Source organism: Physella acuta, unplaced genomic scaffold (assembly GCF_028476545.2).
Source record: "Physella acuta isolate Inbredline_101_S28 unplaced genomic scaffold, ASM2847654v3 ptg000103l, whole genome shotgun sequence".
In the NCBI taxonomy this organism is placed as follows: domain Eukaryota; kingdom Metazoa; phylum Mollusca; class Gastropoda; family Physidae; genus Physella; species Physella acuta.
The window spans coordinates 47,707-67,044 of NW_026731623.1; the positions used below are offsets into that span (position 1 = coordinate 47,707).

The 19,338-nt window shown below is 46.9% G+C and overlaps 1 protein-coding gene across 3 annotated transcripts in view; it reads left to right on the forward strand.

Moving 5' to 3' along the window:
* Positions 1-19,338, forward strand: part of LOC131931181 (transient receptor potential cation channel subfamily A member 1 homolog) — a 132,359-nt gene that overhangs the window by 5,964 nt on the left and 107,057 nt on the right. For all 3 annotated transcript variants that reach the window (XM_059287888.1, XM_059287898.1, XM_059287903.1), the window contains exon 2: positions 9,048-9,250. In XM_059287888.1, the coding sequence (XP_059143871.1) occupies positions 9,077-9,250 (174 nt within the window). In that variant the 5' untranslated portion in view covers positions 9,048-9,076. The remainder of the gene's footprint in view (positions 1-9,047; positions 9,251-19,338) is intronic.

The window sequence follows — 19,338 nt, forward strand, 5'->3', positions numbered from 1 at the left end:
TACACATTGTAAGCTAAAAATAGAAAACTAGGTCATGGGGTTTTAAATTTGCATTGTTATTTAAAAACTTGATCTGCAAAGTTTTGTAAACAAATAGTTATCGATCACTAAGTTACTGTACAGCCAATCAATATTTGTCTTACGAAAGTGAAACATCCGGTTATAACTTAGGCTTGATGAAAATAAATAGAAATGTAGCCTTAAACTCAACAAATTATTTTCAAGTTCTCTGGATTTGCAACTTTTATAGCATTTATTCTAAAAGTATAAAATTTCTAAATTAATTTTAGGCTTAAGTTTTTATTTTTTATTTTTTTTTACGGTCTAAATCTAAAAAGCACGTTTTTATTCCATGTCAACAATATTATGGCAGGAATCTCGTCAACTCGCTCGCCTCCATTAAGTAGTAAATAAGTAGGCCTAATCGTAATTAGGCCTATCTTTTTCTTTAGTATTTAAATTAAATACTAAAGAAAAAGATACTTAAAATTTAAAATACTATTTAATTAGTAGGCCCTATCTTTATTACTTTATTACTATTAGGTTAGCTTAGCTAGATCTAGATCTAGGAGTTTCTAATTCGGTAATCTATTGTTTTGGGTACGTAAAATCGCCCGCGGCTATTAATGTACGAAAACGTTATCTCATTGTCAAGGCTGTAATAGAAGTATATTGTGATATGTTTGTGTCAAATAAAACTAGATAAATGAATAATAAACCTAAATCAATGGCTAAATATATCAATATAGGCCAGAAATTAACTTTAAACAGCAGTGTCTACAAGCAAGGTTTGCTATATAAACAGCAGCCATTTGTAAAATAGAGTGACTTCTGCCTGAATCTTGCGCTATAAGTCTATAAAAATAAAACTTTGACAAGATGGCTGCTATAGTAAATGAGCATGGTTGCATCTGTTGGAAACATCGCTGGTGTTCATTTATTACTGAAAAGTTTTAATTCAATTGATTAAAAACAGGTACATAAATGAAACAAGGAAACATTTTTGTATTTTTAAAACATAAATCCTCCTCAAAATGTGAAATAATTATTAAAATGTAAGGAGTCACCTGTTTTTCACATTACTAGTCGCGGGCGATTTTACGTATCTAAAACGATAGATTACCTCTAATTCTATCTGGAGTCTAGAGAGTCTAGATTCTAGATCTAGATCTAAAAAAAAAGATCTAATCTAGAAAAAGATCTACAATAGATCTAGTAGGCCTAATTAATTAGGCCCTAATAATTATGGCCGATGCTAGCCGGAATGCGATACGCATGCGCAATGGAGAGAAACTACGACTTGCCTTCGCGGCGATGTTTTCGATGGTACTGCGCATGCGTGTGTTTACAACCGCAGAACCCTAAAACCAACCCTAATCCTATCCCTAACCCTATTCCTAACAGAGTTTCTTCCAGGCATCTCTTCGTGGGGGCGAAGCCCCCCGAAAATTTTTTACCGCCCCCCCCCGAACGAAATGAAATTTATATAATTTATATAGAAAATATACACTTTTAACAGTGTCCGCCCCCCCCCGAAGAAAGTTTACCGCCCACCCCCCCCCCCCCCCCCCCGAAGATTTCAAGTGCCCCCCCCGGAGAAAAAAGTCTGGAAGAAACACTGATCCCTAACCCTATCCCTAACCCTAGCCCTAATCCTAATCCTAGCCCTAATCCTAAACCTAATCCTACCCCTAACCCTCATTCTAGCCCTAACCCTAGCCATAGGTCAATGCGCATGCACAGAGCTATCTTTTGCCGACTAAGTGGAGACGTTGGGGAGAAAAATCTTCTTCCGTGTAGACACTTCGAATAATTATAGTTAGATTATTACTAGATTCTAGATCTATATATTAATTAGGCCTGATTACTTGATTCTATAAATTTATCACCGTTAATCTATCGTTTTAGGTACGTAAAATCGCCCGCGGCTAGTAATGTACGAAAAAGTTACCGCATTGTCAAGGCTTCAATAGAAGTATATGTGATATATTTGTGTCAAATATTATAGATAAATGAATAATACACCTAAATCAATGGCTAATATCAATATAGGCAAGAAATTAACTTTAAACAGCAGTGTTTGCGAGCAGGATTTGCTATACTATATAAAAAGATTACCTTGTCACCTTACTTTCACATTACTGTCTATTACTATTACTAACTTAGCCGATTTTGCAGTCCTGGAACGATAGATTAAAAGCAGATTTAGATCTAAAGATCTAGATTATAGATTACCTAAATAAAATTAAAATGCCTAAATGTCAAATGATAATTATTAGGGGGAGGAGAGCTAGGAAATTATTTAGTATTATCGGCTATTAATTATATACTATTATTATACATTATGGATGATTATTAATCTATTTCCAAAATGAAGTGTCTATTAGTATTATTCACAGTTGTGACAGTTTTTGCTAGATTTAATGTTAAAAATACCCAAGTTGGCATGAAGAATTGTGGTCGAGCGTACACTGGGAGTGGTTTTCGTGTTGGAAGGTGCGGGTTCAAACCCTGCAGTTGCCATATGGCTGTGACTCTTAATGGTTGCCTCTTACTTAATCTTATTTAATTATCAAAATATTTTTTCCCAGTTACTTGAGCTACTAACTAATGGAAGAGTTACTTTTGTTAATTTTTTTTTCGTTTGTGCTGTAATTGTTGGCATATCAGAAAAAAAAAAGACCTGTCCCGTAGATTTTTGCTAAGAAAAAACATACAAAAGTTTGATGGAAACTGAATTATAGCTGATAAAAAAGGACATCAGATTTCACATGATGTTTATTCTATGTGATTTGTGAATTTTTAATGGATAGCAATGTGAACAACCAACTAAACTGATGCTTAATTAGTATTATTTATTTAAAAACTACTAGATCTATTAGGCTAGTATAGTATTAGGCTAGTATAGATTTAGAATGCATAATTGATCATCTATGGCCTACGTAGCCTGTAGCAGATGTCTGATATGAGCCTAACTGTGCGGCGTCAAAAGGGCTAATGACAAAACGGCCCCATCGATACGACCCCAACAAATCGGCCCCGACATAAGAGCCCCGTCAAATCGACCCGGTCAAAAGGGCCAGCGACATATGGACCCTGTCATTACGACTCCCGACAAATAGGCTCCCGCCATTTAATTTCTCCACAAAACGGCTGCTGTAAATTTTGACAAAAGGACCACTGACAATACAGTTTCTGTAGAGACTACGTCTCCCTGTAAAACGGTCTCATTGAATATGACACCTTCCAGTGGGACCCCTTCATCAATATCCAATAGAGTTAGCTTATCCAACACCCTTAAGTAGTACAACAATGCATCTCTTTTTCGGCAGGCCTTATTTTAATAATAGTTTATCTATTATAAGAAACAAGCCGACCCGCGGTGTATCATATGCCGCTATTCAGTTGTTTTATTTTCTAATTTTCAGTAATTAATAATTTGTGAATTCGACAGTACCAATGCTGCCACTGAAAATATTTGCTTTAAAACACTATCAGTAGGTCGTTAATTATTATACTACCCACACCCTCCAGACCCCCAACCCCAACCCTACACCCCCCCCCCCCCCCACCTCAGTGAAAGCAGCCTCCTCTTAGTTACCTCCCCTAAGTTTAAAATCATTTCAAACTAAATTATCTGCCCCTAATAGCCGTCACTAAACCCGGCTCTATGATTGTAAACATTTAGCATGAACCACAGTTCACCAGACAATGTAGTGGTGGTAGGGAGTACGCTTATAGCTTGTTTTCTAGCGTCTCCAAGAAGAGAATTATATATATAGATAGTATGTTTTAATCTAAGGGTCGTCTATCTATGACTTCCATAATTGAGTCGATTAGAGGCTGTTTCAACTCAGTGTGTGGGGAGAGGGGTCCACGCTGTACATCCCTACCTGCAGTATGCTTGTAGGTTATCAAAACAAAATGTTGTTATCCTGTGAACATCATGTATATCATACATTTGTAGGTTATCAAAACAAAATGTTGTTATCCTGTGAACATCATGTATATCATACATTTGTAGGTTATCAAAACAAAATGTTGTTATCCTGTGAACATCATGTATATCATACATTTGTAGGTTATCAAAACAAAATGTTGTTATCCTGTGAACATCATGTATATCATACATTTGTAGGTTATCAAAACAAAATGTTGTTATCCTGTGAACATCATGTATATCATACATTTGTAGGTTATCAAAACAAAATGTTGTTATCCTGTGAACATCATGTATATCATACATTTGTAGGTTATCAAAACAAAATGCTGTTATCATGTAAACATCATGAATATCATACATTTGTAGGTTATCAAAACAAAATGCTGTTATCCTGTGAACATCATGTATATCATACATTTGTAGGTTATCAAAACAAAATGTTGTTATCCTGTGAACATCATGTATATCATACATTTGTAGGTTATCAAAACAAAATGTTGTTATCCTGTGAACATCATGTATATCATACATTTGTAGGTTATCAAAACAAAATGCTGTTATCATGTAAACATCATGTATATCATACATTTACACGTCTGTGCTCGCTTTTAAGCAACAGATCTTCTCTGTTGTAAACATCACAATTTTAGAATTGATGGAATTTAGCTGTTAAGGGTTAGATTTGTTTGTGAATTGATATTGGTTCTTGAAAAACAATTTCAATTTAAATGCAGCCATTTAAAAGAGATTATGGTGGTAGTGGAGTTATGACAAATTGGTTACTTTTATGCCAATAGTGGTAATATGATTCATTTGTCTGGAGCCAATATGTCGGGAGTCATTTTGTCTGAAGCCAATTTATTGGGTGCCCTTTTGTCGGTAGCCAATATGTTGTGAGCCCTTATGTCGGGTGCCAATATGTCCTGAGCCTATTCCTCGGCAGCCAATATGTCGGGAGGCTAAATGCGGGGAGCCCATTTGTCGGGAACCTATTTGTTGCGAGTCATTATGACGGGAGCCCATTTGATGGGAGCCAATAAGTCGGGGCCCTTTTGACAGAGCTATTTTGACGGGGTCATATTAACGGGGCCATTTTGACGGGGCCGATTTGTCCCGGGCCGTTTTGGAGGTGCACCGAGCCTAACAGCTAAACTAAACTTTAACCATAATAACTTTTTAATAAAAATATAACAAAAATAAAAATAGCACTGCTCTCTTAATTTACACCTCACTCCCCAGTCACAATAAATGCTTTTATTATTGTAAGATATTTTCACAGTCATATTTAACATGAAATGACAGCAGACTGTGAATAGCCGTATTGGGGCTATTCACAGTCGACTGGGAAAAGCCCCAATACGGCTATTCCCAACCGGCTGGGAATAGCCTTGGCCTTTCCAAAATCTAAACAATTGTAAGCTAGCTCTAATTTTAAAAATGTTCTAAAAATTAATTAGTTAGGCCTTGTCTAGGTCTAATGTCGTAATGAGATCGGCTAAGTTTAAGTTAGGCTAATTACTAATTAGGCCTAGGCTTATTAAATTTAAATAATTAATCCAACAAAAACTAAAGAATGCAGTTTTTATAACCACATTTAGATTCTTGGGTTATTTAAAAAATATTTAATAGATCATTTGGGACGATTCTCTTTTACTAAAATTTAGGTCCATTGTATTAGTTAAATTAAGTTAAATAGGCCTACCTCTAATCTAACACCCTTTTTAAATAAGAAGATTCTTTTATTGTGACATAATCAGACACTGATGTAACACATACCCCATAAATTTTATTTTTTATTACTTATGATGATATCTCAACTGCTTTTTAACCTAATAATTGACTGTCAAATGATACAAACTACTGACAAATCAAGAGGCATCATAATGATAATGACACTAACCAATAACCTAAAAGACCTATTTTGCAGATGATATACCTCTACCAGCTAGATTTAGCCTAAAAGACATGCAAGAAAACAGATTATTTTTTAAAATTAACAGAGCCAAAATTATTAAAAACAAAATAAAAATAGTCATTAAAAATGTGAAATAACCTTTTAAACGGAGTTCCTAACAATGCATATATTTTTAAAATTCAAAAGGGTGTCATATCCCCGCTCATTCATCACAAATCAAAAGTCTACACTGAAAGGTAGTCATTCATCACACATCAAAAGTCTACACTGAAAGGTACTCATTCATCACACATCAAAAGTCTACACTGAAAGGTACTCATTCATCACACATCAAAAGTCTACACTGAAAGGTACTCATTCATCACACATCAAAAGTCTACACTGAAAGGTACTCATTCATCACACATCAAAAGTCTACACTGAAAGGTAGTCATTCATCACACATCAAAAGTCTACACTGAAAGGTAGTCATTCATCACACATCAAAAGTCTACACTGAAAGGTAGTCATTCATCACACATCAAAAGTCTACACTGAAAGGTAGTCATTCATCACACATCAAAAGTCTACACTGAAAGGTACTCATTCATCACACATCAAAAGTCTACACTGAAAGGTACTCATTCATCACACATCAAAAGTCTACACTGAAAGGTAGTCATTCATCACACATCAAAAGTCTACACTGAAAGGTACTCATTCATCACACATCAAAAGTCTACACTGAAAGGTAGTCATTCATCACACATCAAAAGTTTACACTGAAAGGTACTCATTCATCACACATCAAAAGTCTACACTGAAAGGTACTCATTCATCACACATCAAAAGTCTACACTGAAAGGTACTCATTCATCACACATCAAAAGTCTACACTGAAAGGTACTCATTCATCACACATCAAAAGTCTACACTGAAAGGTAGTCATTCATCACACATCAAAAGTCTACACTGAAAGGTAGTCATTCATCACACATCAAAAGTCTACACTGAAAGGTAGTCATTCATCACACATCAAAAGTCTACACTGAAAGGTAGTCATTCATAACACATCAAAAGTCTACACTGAAAGGTAGTCATTCATCACACATCAAAAGTCTACACTGAAAGGTACTCATTCATCACACATCAAAAGTCTACACTGAAAGGTACTCATTCATCACACATTAAAAGTCTACACTGAAAGGTAGTCATTCATCACACATCAAAAGTCTACACTGAAAGGTAGTCATTCATCACACATCAAAAGTCTACACTGAAAGGTAGTCATTCATCACACATCAAAAGTCTACACTGAAAGGTACTCATTCATCACACATCAAAAGTCTACACTGAAAGGTACTCATTCATCACACATCAAAAGTCTACACTGAAAGGTACTCATTCATCACACATCAAAAGTCTACACTGAAAGGTAGTCATTCATCACACATCAAAAGTCTACACTGAAAGGTAGTCATTCATCACACATCAAAAGTCTACACTGAAAGGTTGTCATTCATCACACATCAAAAGTCTACACTGAAAGGTAGTCATTCATCACACATCAAAAGTCTACACTGAAAGGTACTCATTCATCACACATCAAAAGTCTACACTGAAAGGTACTCATTCATCACACATCAAAAGTCTACACTGAAAGGTAGTCATTCATCACACATCAAAAGTCTACACTGAAAGGTACTCATTCATCACACATCAAAAGTCTACACTGAAAGGTACTCATTCATCACACATCAAAAGTCTACACTGAAAGGTAGTCATTCATCACACATCAAAAGTCTACACTGAAAGGTACTCATTCATCACACATCAAAAGTCTACACTGAAAGCTACTCATTCATCACACATCAAAAGTCTACACTGAAAGGTAGTCATTAATCACACATCAAAAGTCTACACTGAAAGGTAGTCATTCATCACACATCAAAAGTCTACACTGAAAGGTACTCATTCATCACACATCAAAAGTCTACACTGAAATGTAGTCATTCATCACACATCAAAAGTCTACACTGAAAGGTAGTCATTCATCACACATCAAAAGTCTACACTGAAAGGTAGTCATTCGTCACACATCAAAAGTCTACACTGAAAGGTACTCATTCATCACACATCAAAAGTCTACCCTGAAAGGTAGTCATTCATCACACATCAAAAGTCTACACTGAAAGGTAGTCATTCATCACACATCAAAAGTCTACACTGAAAGGTAGTCATTCATCACACATCAAAAGTCTACACTGAAAGGTACTCATTCATCACACATCAAAAGTCTACACTGAAATGTAGTCATTCATCACACATCAAAAGTCTACACTGAAAGGTAGTCATTCATCACACATCAAAAGTCTACACTGAAAGCTACTCATTCATCACACATCAAAAGTCTACACTGAAAGGTAGTCATTCATCACACATCAAAAGTCTACACTGAAAGGTACTCATTCATCACACATCAAAAGTCTACACTGAAAGGTACTCATTCATCACACATCAAAAGTCTACACTGAAAGGTAGTCATTCATCACACATCAAAAGTCTACACTGAAAGGTAGTCATTGCCCATGAAAAAACCCCTAACCCTGACCACTCCGTTCTTAACTTTCCACTTACCTACATCGCCAAATAAAAGTTAACACATTGTTAAAAATTATTCCTAGTTAGTATTTTGCTGTTTTCCAATCTAGATATTTAAAGAAGTAGGCCAATTGATCTAAAAAGCTAATATCACCAGTTTTTAACAATATTTGCATTCAACAGAAGACCCTTTAACATGTAACCTAAGTATTTATTATATTATGCCCGACAGGCATTGTTCGCATATGAAAAATCATTTAAATCTTCTTCCTTATATTTTCATTCTAGTTTCCATAAGATGTATCTCTTTTGAAATTTTCAAAATAAATAGTAGCTTCTTCATATAAAAAAATAAAACTTGTATATAACAGTACTAGCCGTTCCAACCAGACACATAACCATCAAACTGAATTTTGTGCCATTCAGTTGAAATATGTTGGCAAAGTATATAATAAATAAAACTGTGTGCCTAGTTAAGGCTTAGTATATCATGGCAAACACGGAATGCAATGCTTAGAGTCAGCTTCTTCCATTGCCAATGATAGTACACCACTCTAATCATATAAGAGGTTCTGGGAAATAATGCCAGCCCAATGATGTCATTTGCAGATTGTCCACTTAAGTTTCCTCTTGTAAAGATGGACGAAGTGTTTCAGAAATTCACCAGCCGTTTCCACCACCATCTGAGAGAGCAAAGAAATGATGCCATGAGCCTGACCACCTTGGACACTGCTAGCACAGAGATAGCAACCATTGGCTCCAACATAAGGCTCAGTGAGAGCCTAGGGGCCCTCAATTTGTCCTTATATCAGGTACATTTAAAATTGTTTACCTTGAGAGTATACCTACCTCTTTCTTCTTTCTTAATTTTTCTTGTGTCTCTTTTGAGCAAATACTCTACATGACCACCAACATGAGGTACATGAGGCCCAGATGGCCACCAACATGAGGCCCAGATGGCCACCAACATGAGGCCCAGATGGCCACCAACATGAGGCCCAGATGGCCACCAACATGAGGCCCAGATGGCCACCAACATGAGGTACATGAGGCCCAGATGGCCACCAACATGAGGCCCAGATGGCCACCAACATGAGGCCCAGATGGCCACCAACATGAGGCCCAGATGGCCACCAGCATGAGGTACCTGAGGCCCAGATGGCCACCAACATAAGGTACATGAGGCCCAGATGGCCACCAACATGAGGCCCAGATGGCCACCAACATGAGGCCCAGATGGCCACCAACATGAGGTACCTGAGGCCCAGATGGCCACCAACATGAGGTACATGAGGCCCAGATGGCCACCAACATGAGGCCCAGATGGCCACCAACATGAGGCCCAGATGGCCACCAACATGAGGCCCAGATGGCCACCAACATGAGGTACCTGAGGCCCAGATGGCCACCAACATGAGGTACATGAGGCCCAGATGGCCACCAACATGAGGCCCAGATGGCCACCAACATGAGGCCCAGATGGCCACCAACATGATGTTCATGAGGCCCAGATGGCCACCAACATGAGGCCCAGATGGCCACCAACATGAGGTACATGAGGCCCAGATGGCCACCAACATGAGGCCCAGATGGCCACCAACATGAGGCCCAGATGGCCACCAACATGAGGCCCAGATGGCCACCAACATGAGGCCCAGATGGCCACCAACATGAGGTACATGAGGCCCAGATGGCCACCAACATGAGGCCCAGATGGCCACCAACATGAGGTACATGAGGCCCAGATGGCCACCAACATAAGGTACATGAGTCCCAGATGGCCACCAACATGAGGTACATGAGGCCCAGATGGCCACCAACATGAGGCCCAGATGGCCACCAACATGAGGCCCAGATGGCCACCAACATAAGGTACATGAGGCCCAGATGGCCACCAACATAAGGTACATGAGGCCCAGATGGCCACCAACATGAGGTACATGAGGCCCAGATGGCCACCAACATGAGATACATGAAGCCCAGATGGCCACCAACATGAGGCCCAGATGGCCACCAACATGAGGCCCAGATGGCCACCAACATGAGGCCCAGATGGCCACCAACATGAGGCCCAGATGGCCACCAACATGAGGTACATGAGGCCCAGATGGCCACCAACATGAGGCCCAGATGACCACCAACATGAGGTACATGAGGCCCAGATGGCCACCAACATGAGATACATGAGGCCCAGATGGCCACCAACATGAGGCCCAGATGACCACCAAAATGAGGTACATGAGGCCCAGATGGCCACCAACATGAGGTACATGAGGCCCAGATGGCCACCAACATGAGGTACATGAGGCCCAGATGGCCACCAACATAAGGTACATGAGGCCCAGATGGCCACCAACATGAGGTACATGAGGCCCAGATGGCCACCAACATGAGGCCCAGATGGCCACCAACATAAGGTACATGAGGCCCAGATGGCCACCAACATGAGGTACATGAGGCCCAGATGGCCACCAACATAAGGTACATGAGGCCCAGATGGCCACCAACATGAGGTACCTGAGGCCCAGATGGCCACCAACATGAGGTACATGAGGCCCAGATGGCCACCAACATAAGGTACATGAGACCCAGATGGCCACCAACATGAGGTACATGAGGCCCAGATGGCCACCAACATGAGGTACATGAGGCCCAGATGGCCACCAACATGAGGCCCAGATGGCCACCAACATGAGGCCCAGATGGCCACCAACATGAGGTACCTGAGGCCCAGATGGCCACCAACATGAGGTACATGAGGCCCAGATGGCCACCAACATGAGGCCCAGATGGCCACCAACATGAGGTACATGAGGCCCAGATGGCCACCAACATGAGGTACATGAGGCCCAGAGGGCCACCAACATGAGGCCCAGATGGCCACCAACATGAGGTACCTGAGGCCCAGATGGCCACCAACATGAGGTACATGAGGCCCAGATGGCCACCAACATGAGGCCCAGATGGCCACCAACATGAGGTACATGAGGCCCAGATGGCCACCAACATGAGGTACATGAGGCCCAGATGGCCACCAACATGAGGCCCAGATGGCCACCAACATGAGGTACATGAGGCCCAGATGGCCACCAACATGAGGTACATGAGGCCCAGATGGCCACCAACATGAGGCCCAGATGGCCACCAACATGAGGCCCAGATGGCCACCAACATGAGGCCCAGATGGCCACCAACATGAGGTACCTGAGGCCCAGATGGCCACCAACATGAGGCCCAGATGGCCACCAACATGAGGTACATGAGGCCCAGATGGCCACCAACATGAGGCCCAGATGGCCACCAACATGAGGTACATGAGGCCCAGATGGCCACCAACATAAGGTACATGAGGCCCAGATGGCCACCAACATGAGGTACATGAGGTACAGATGGCCACCAACATGAGGCCCAGATGGCCACCAACATGAGGCCCAGATGGCCACCAACATGAGGCCCAGATGGCCACCAACATGAGGCCCAGATGGCCACCAACATGAGGCCCAGATGGCCACCAACATGAGGCCCAGATGGCCACCAACATGAGGTACATGAGGCCCAGATGGCCACCAACATGAGGCCCAGATGGCCACCAACATGAGGTACATGAGGCCCAGATGGCCACCAACATAAGGTACATGAGTCCCAGATGGCCACCAACATGAGGTACATGAGGCCCAGATGGCCACCAACATGAGGCCCAGATGGCCACCAACATAAGGTACATGAGGCCCAGATGGCCACCAACATAAGGTACATGAGGCCCAGATGGCCACCAACATGAGGTACATGAGGCCCAGATGGCCACCAACATGAGATACATGAAGCCCAGATGGCCACCAACATGAGGCCCAGATGGCCACCAACATGAGGCCCAGATGGCCACCAACATGAGGCCCAGATGGCCACCAACATGAGGCCCAGATGGCCACCAACATGAGGTACATGAGGCCCAGATGGCCACCAACATGAGGCCCAGATGACCACCAACATGAGGTACATGAGGCCCAGATGGCCACCAACATGAGATACATGAGGCCCAGATGGCCACCAACATGAGGCCCAGATGACCACCAACATGAGGTACATGAGGCCCAGATGGCCACCAACATGAGGTACATGAGGCCCAGATGGCCACCAACATGAGGTACATGAGGCCCAGATGGCCACCAACATAAGGTACATGAGGCCCAGATGGCCACCAACATGAGGTACATGAGGCCCAGATGGCCACCAACATGAGGCCCAGATGGCCACCAACATAAGGTACATGAGGCCCAGATGGCCACCAACATGAGGTACATGAGGCCCAGATGGCCACCAACATAAGGTACATGAGGCCCAGATGGCCACCAACATGAGGTACATGAGGCCCAGATGGCCACCAACATGAGGCCCAGATGGCCACCAACATGAGGCCCAGATGGCCACCAACATGAGGTACCTGAGGCCCAGATGGCCACCAACATGAGGTACATGAGGCCCAGATGGCCACCAACATGAGGCCCAGATGGCCACCAACATGAGGTACATGAGGCCCAGATGGCCACCAACATGAGGTACATGAGGCCCAGATGGCCACCAACATGAGGCCCAGATGGCCACCAACATGAGGTACCTGAGGCCCAGATGGCCACCAACATGAGGTACATGAGGCCCAGATGGCCACCAACATGAGGCCCAGATGGCCACCAACATGAGGTACATGAGGCCCAGATGGCCACCAACATGAGGTACATGAGGCCCAGATGGCCACCAACATGAGGCCCAGAAGGCCACCAACATGAGGTACATGAGGCCCAGATGGCCACCAACATGAGGTACATGAGGCCCAGATGGCCACCAACATGAGGCCCAGATGGCCACCAACATGAGGCCCAGATGGCCACCAACATGAGGCCCAGATGGCCACCAACATGAGGTACCTGAGGCCCAGATGGCCACCAACATGAGGCCCAGATGGCCACCAACATGAGGTACATGAGGCCCAGATGGCCACCAACATGAGGCCCAGATGGCCACCAACATGAGGTACATGAGGCCCAGATGGCCACCAACATAAGGTACATGAGGCCCAGAAGGCCACCAACATGAGGTACATGAGGTACAGATGGCCACCAACATGAGGCCCAGATGGCCACGAACATGAGGCCCAGATGGCCACCAACATGAGGCCCAGATGGCCACCAACATGAGGCCCAGATGGCCACCAACATGAGGTACATGAGGCCCAGATGGCCACCAACATGAGGCCCAGATGGCCACCAACATGATGTCCAGATGGCCACCAACATGAGGTACATGAGGCCCAGATGGCCACCAACATGAGGCCCAGATGGCCACCAACATGAGGTACATGAGGCCCAGATGGCCACCAACATGAGGCCCAGATGGCCACCAACATGAGGCCCAGATGGCCACCAACATGAGGCCCAGATGGCCACCAACATGAGGTACATGAGGCCCAGATGGCCACCAACATGAGGCCCAGATGGCCACCAACATGAGGCCCAGATGGCCACCAACATGAGGCCCAGATGGCCACCAACATGAGGTACATGAGGCCCAGATGGCCACCAACATGAGGCCCAGATGGCCACCAACATGAGGGCCAGATGGCCACCAACATGAGGTACATGAGGCCCAGATGGCCACCAACATGAGGTACATGAGGCCCAGATGGCCACCAACATAAGGTACCTGAGGCCCAGATGGCCACCAACATGAGGTACATGAGGCCCAGATGACCACCAACATGAGGCCCAGATGGCCACCAACATGAGGCCCAGATGGCCACCAACATGAGGCCCAGATGGCCACCAACATGATGTCCAGATGGCCACCAACATGAGGTACATGAGGCCCAGATGGCCACCAACATGAGGTACATGAGGCCCAGATGGCCACCAACATGAGGCCCAGATGGCCACCAACATGAGGCCCAGATGGCCACCAACATGATGTCCAGATGGCCACCAACATGATGTCCAGATGGCCACCAACATGAGGTACATGAGGCCCAGATGGCCACCAACATGAGGTACCTGAGGCCCAGATGGCCACCAACATAAGGTACCTGAGGCCCAGATGACCACCAACATGAGGCCCAGATGGCCACCAACATGAGGTACCTGAGGCCCAGATGGCCACCAACATAAGGTACCTGAGGCCCAGATGGCCACCAACATCAGGCCCAGATGGCCACCAACATGAGGTACATGAGGCCCAGATGGCCACCAACATGAGGCCCAGATGGCCACCAACATGAGGCCCAGATGGCCACCAACATGAGGTACATGAGGCCCAGATGGCCACCAACATAAGGTACATGAGGCCCAGATGGCCACCAACATGAGGTACATGAGGCCCAGATGGCCACCAACATAAGGTACATGAGGCCCAGATGGCCACCAACATGAGGTACATGAGGCCCAGATGGCCACCAACATGAGGCCCAGATGGCCACCAACATGAGGCCCAGATGGCCACCAACATGAGGCCCAGATGGCCACCAACATGAGGTACCTGAGGCCCAGATGGCCACCAACATGAGTTACATGAGGCCCAGATGGCCACCAACATGAGGCCCAGATGGCCACCAACATGAGGCCCAGATGGCCACCAACATGAGGCCCAGATGGCCACCAACATGAGGTACATGAAGTACAGATGGCCACCAACATGAGGCCCAGATGGCCACCAACATGAGGTACATGAGGCCCAGATGGCCACCAACATGAGATACATGAGGCCCAGATGGCCACCAACATAAGGTACATGAGGCCCAGATGGCCACCAACATGAGGCCCAGATGGCCACCAACATGAGGCCCAGATGGCCACCAACATGAGGCCCAGATGGCCACCAACATGAGGTACCTGAGGCCCAGATGGCCACCAACATGAGGCCCAGATGGCCACCAACATGAGGTACATGAGGCCCAGATGGCCACCAACATGAGGCCCAGATGGCCACCAACATGAGGTACATGAGGCCCAGATGGCCACCAACATGAGGCCTAGATGGCCACCAACATGAGGTACATGAGGCCCAGATGGCCACCAACATAAGGTACATGAGGCCCAGATGGCCACCAACATGAGGTACCTTAGGCCCAGATGGCCACCAACATAAGGTACCTGAGGCCCAGATGACCACCAACATGAGGCCCAGATGGCCACCAACATGAGGTACCTGAGGCCCAGATGGCCACCAACATAAGGTACCTGAGGCCCAGATGGCCACCAACATGAGGCCCAGATGGCCACCAACATGAGGTACATGAGGCCCAGATGGCCACCAACATGAGGCCCAGATGGCCACCAACATGAGGCCCAGATGGCCACCAACATGAGGTACATGAGGCCCAGATGGCCACCAACATAAGGTACATGAGGCCCAGATGGCCACCAACAAGAGGTACATGAGGCCCAGATGGCCACCAACATAAGGTACACGAGGCCCAGATGGCCACCAACATGAGGTACATGAGGCCCAGATGGCCACCAACATGAGGCCCAGATGGCCACCAACATGAGGCCCAGATGGCCACCAACATAAGGCCCAGATGGCCACCAACATGAGGTACATGAGGCCCAGATGGCCACCAACATGAGGCCCAGATGGCCACCAACATGATGTCCAGATGGCCACCAACATGAGGTACATGAGGCCCAGATGGCCACCAACATGAGGCCCAGATGGCCACCAACATGAGGCCCAGATGGCCACCAACATGAGGCCCAGATGGCCACCAACATGAGGCCCAGATGGCCACCAACATGAGGTACATGAGGCCCAGATGGCCACCAACATGAGGCCCAGATGGCCACCAACATGAGGCCCAGATGGCCACCAACATGAGGCCCAGATGGCCACCAACATGAGGTACATGAGGCCCAGATGGCCACCAACATGAGGCCCAGATGGCCACCAACATGAGGCCCAGATGGCCACCAACATGAGGTACATGAGGCCCAGATGGCCACCAACATGAGGTACATGAGGCCCAGATGGCCACCAACATAAGGTACCTGAGGCCCAGATGGCCACCAACATGAGGTACATGAGGCCCAGATGACCACCAACATGAGGCCCAGATGGCCACCAACATGAGGCCCAGATGGCCACCAACATGAGGCCCAGATGGCCACCAACATGATGTCCAGATGGCCACCAACATGAGGTACATGAGGCCCAGATGGCCACCAACATGAGGTACATGAGGCCCAGATGGCCACCAACATGAGGCCCAGATGGCCACCAACATGATGTCCAGATGGCCACCAACATGATGTCCAGATGGCCACCAACATGAGGTACATGAGGCCCAGATGGCCACCAACATGAGGTACCTGAGGCCCAGATGGCCACCAACATAAGGTACCTGAGGCCCAGATGACCACCAACATGAGGCCCAGATGGCCACCAACATGAGGTACCTGAGGCCCAGATGGCCACCAACATAAGGTACCTGAGGCCCAGATGACCACCAACATGAGGCCCAGATGGCCACCAACATGAGGTACCTGAGGCCCAGATGGCCACCAACATAAGGTACCTGAGGCCCAGATGGCCACCAACATGAGGCCCAGATGGCCACCAACATGAGGTACATGAGGCCCAGATGGCCACCAACATGAGGCCCAGATGGCCACCAACATGAGGCCCAGATGGCCACCAACATGAGGTACATGAGGCCCAGATGGCCACCAACATAAGGTACATGAGGCCCAGATGGCCACCAACATGAGGTACATGAGGCCCAGATGGCCACCAACATAAGGTACATGAGGCCCAGATGGCCACCAACATGAGGTACATGAGGCCCAGATGGCCACCAACATGAGGCCCAGATGGCCACCAACATGAGGCCCAGATGGCCACCAACATGAGGCCCAGATGGCCACCAACATGAGGTACATGAGGCCCAGATGGCCACCAACATGAGGCCCAGATGGCCACCAACATGAGGCCCAGATGGCCACCAACATGAGGCCCAGATGGCCACCAACATGAGGTACATGAGGCCCAGATGGCCACCAACATGAGGCCCAGATGGCCACCAACATGAGGGCCAGATGGCCACCAACATGAGGTACATGAGGCCCAGATGGCCACCAACATGAGGTACATGAGGCCCAGATGGCCACCAACATAAGGTACCTGAGGCCCAGATGGCCACCAACATGAGGTACATGAGGCCCAGATGACCACCAACATGAGGCCCAGATGGCCACCAACATGAGGCCCAGATGGCCACCAACATGAGGCCCAGATGGCCACCAACATGATGTCCAGATGGCCACCAACATGAGGTACATGAGGCCCAGATGGCCACCAACATGAGGTACCTGAGGCCCAGATGGCCACCAACATAAGGTACCTGAGGCCCAGATGGCTACCAACATGAGGCCCAGATGGCCACCAACATGAGGTACCTGAGGCCCAGATGGCCACCAACATGAGGTACATGAGGCCCAGATGGCCACCAACATGAGGCCCAGATGGCCACCAACATGAGGCCCAGATGGCCACCAACATGAGGCCCAGATGGCCACCAACATGAGGTACATGAGGCCCAGATGGCCACCAACATAAGGTACCTGAGGCCCAGATGGCCACCAACATGAGGTACCTGAGGCCCAGATGGCCACCAACATGAGGCCCAGATGGCCACCAACATGAGGCCCAGATGGCCACCAACATGAGGCCCAGATGGCCACCAACATGAGGTACCTGAGGCCCAGATGGCCACCAACATGAGGCCCAGATGGCCACCAACATAAGGTACCTGAGGCCCAGATGGCCACCAACATGAGGTACCTGAGGCCCAGATGGCCACCAACATAAGGTACCTGAGGCCCAGATGGCTACCAACATGAGGCCCAGATGGCCACCAACATGAGGTACCTGAGGCCCAGATGGCCACCAACATGAGGTACATGAGGCCCAGATGGCCACCAACATGAGGCCCAGATGGCCACCAACATAAGGTACCTGAGGCCCAGATGGCCACCAACATAAGGTACCTGAGGCCCAGATGGCCACCAACATGAGGCCCAGATGGCCACCAACATGAGGTACCTGAGGCCCAGATGGCCACCAACATGAGGTACATGAGGCCCAGATGGCCACCAACATGAGGCCCAGATGGCCACCAACATAAGGTACCTGAGGCCCAGATGGCCACCAACATGATGTCCAGATGGCCACCAACATGAGGTACCTGAGGCCCAGATGGCCACCAACATGAGGCCCAGATGGCCACCAACATGAGGCCCAGATGGCCACCAACATGAGGTACATGAGGCCCAGATGGCCACTAACATGAGGCCCAGATGGCCACCAACATGAGGTACATGAGGCCCAGATGGCCACCAACATGAGGCCCAGATGGCCACCAACATGAGGCCCAGATGGCCACCAACATGAGGCCCAGATAGCCACCAACATGAGGCCCAGATGGCCACCAACATGAGGCCCAGATGGCCACCAACATGAGGTACATGAGGCCCAGATGGCCACCAACATGAGGTACATGAGGCCCAGATGGCCACCAACATGAGGTACATGAGGCCCAGATGGCCACCAACATGAGGCCCAGATGGCCACCAACATGAGGCCCAGATGGCCACCAACATGAGGTACATGAGACCCAGATGGCCACCAACATGATGTCCAGATGGCCACCAACATGAGGTACCTGAGGCCCAGATGGCCACCAACATGAGGTACATGAGGCCCAGATGGCCACCAACATGATGTCCAGATGGCCACCAACATGAGGTACCTGAGGCCCAGATGGCCACCAACATGAGGTACATGAGGCCCAGATGGCCACCAACATGAGGCCCAGATGGCCACCAACATGAGGCCCAGATGGCCACCTACATGAGGCCCA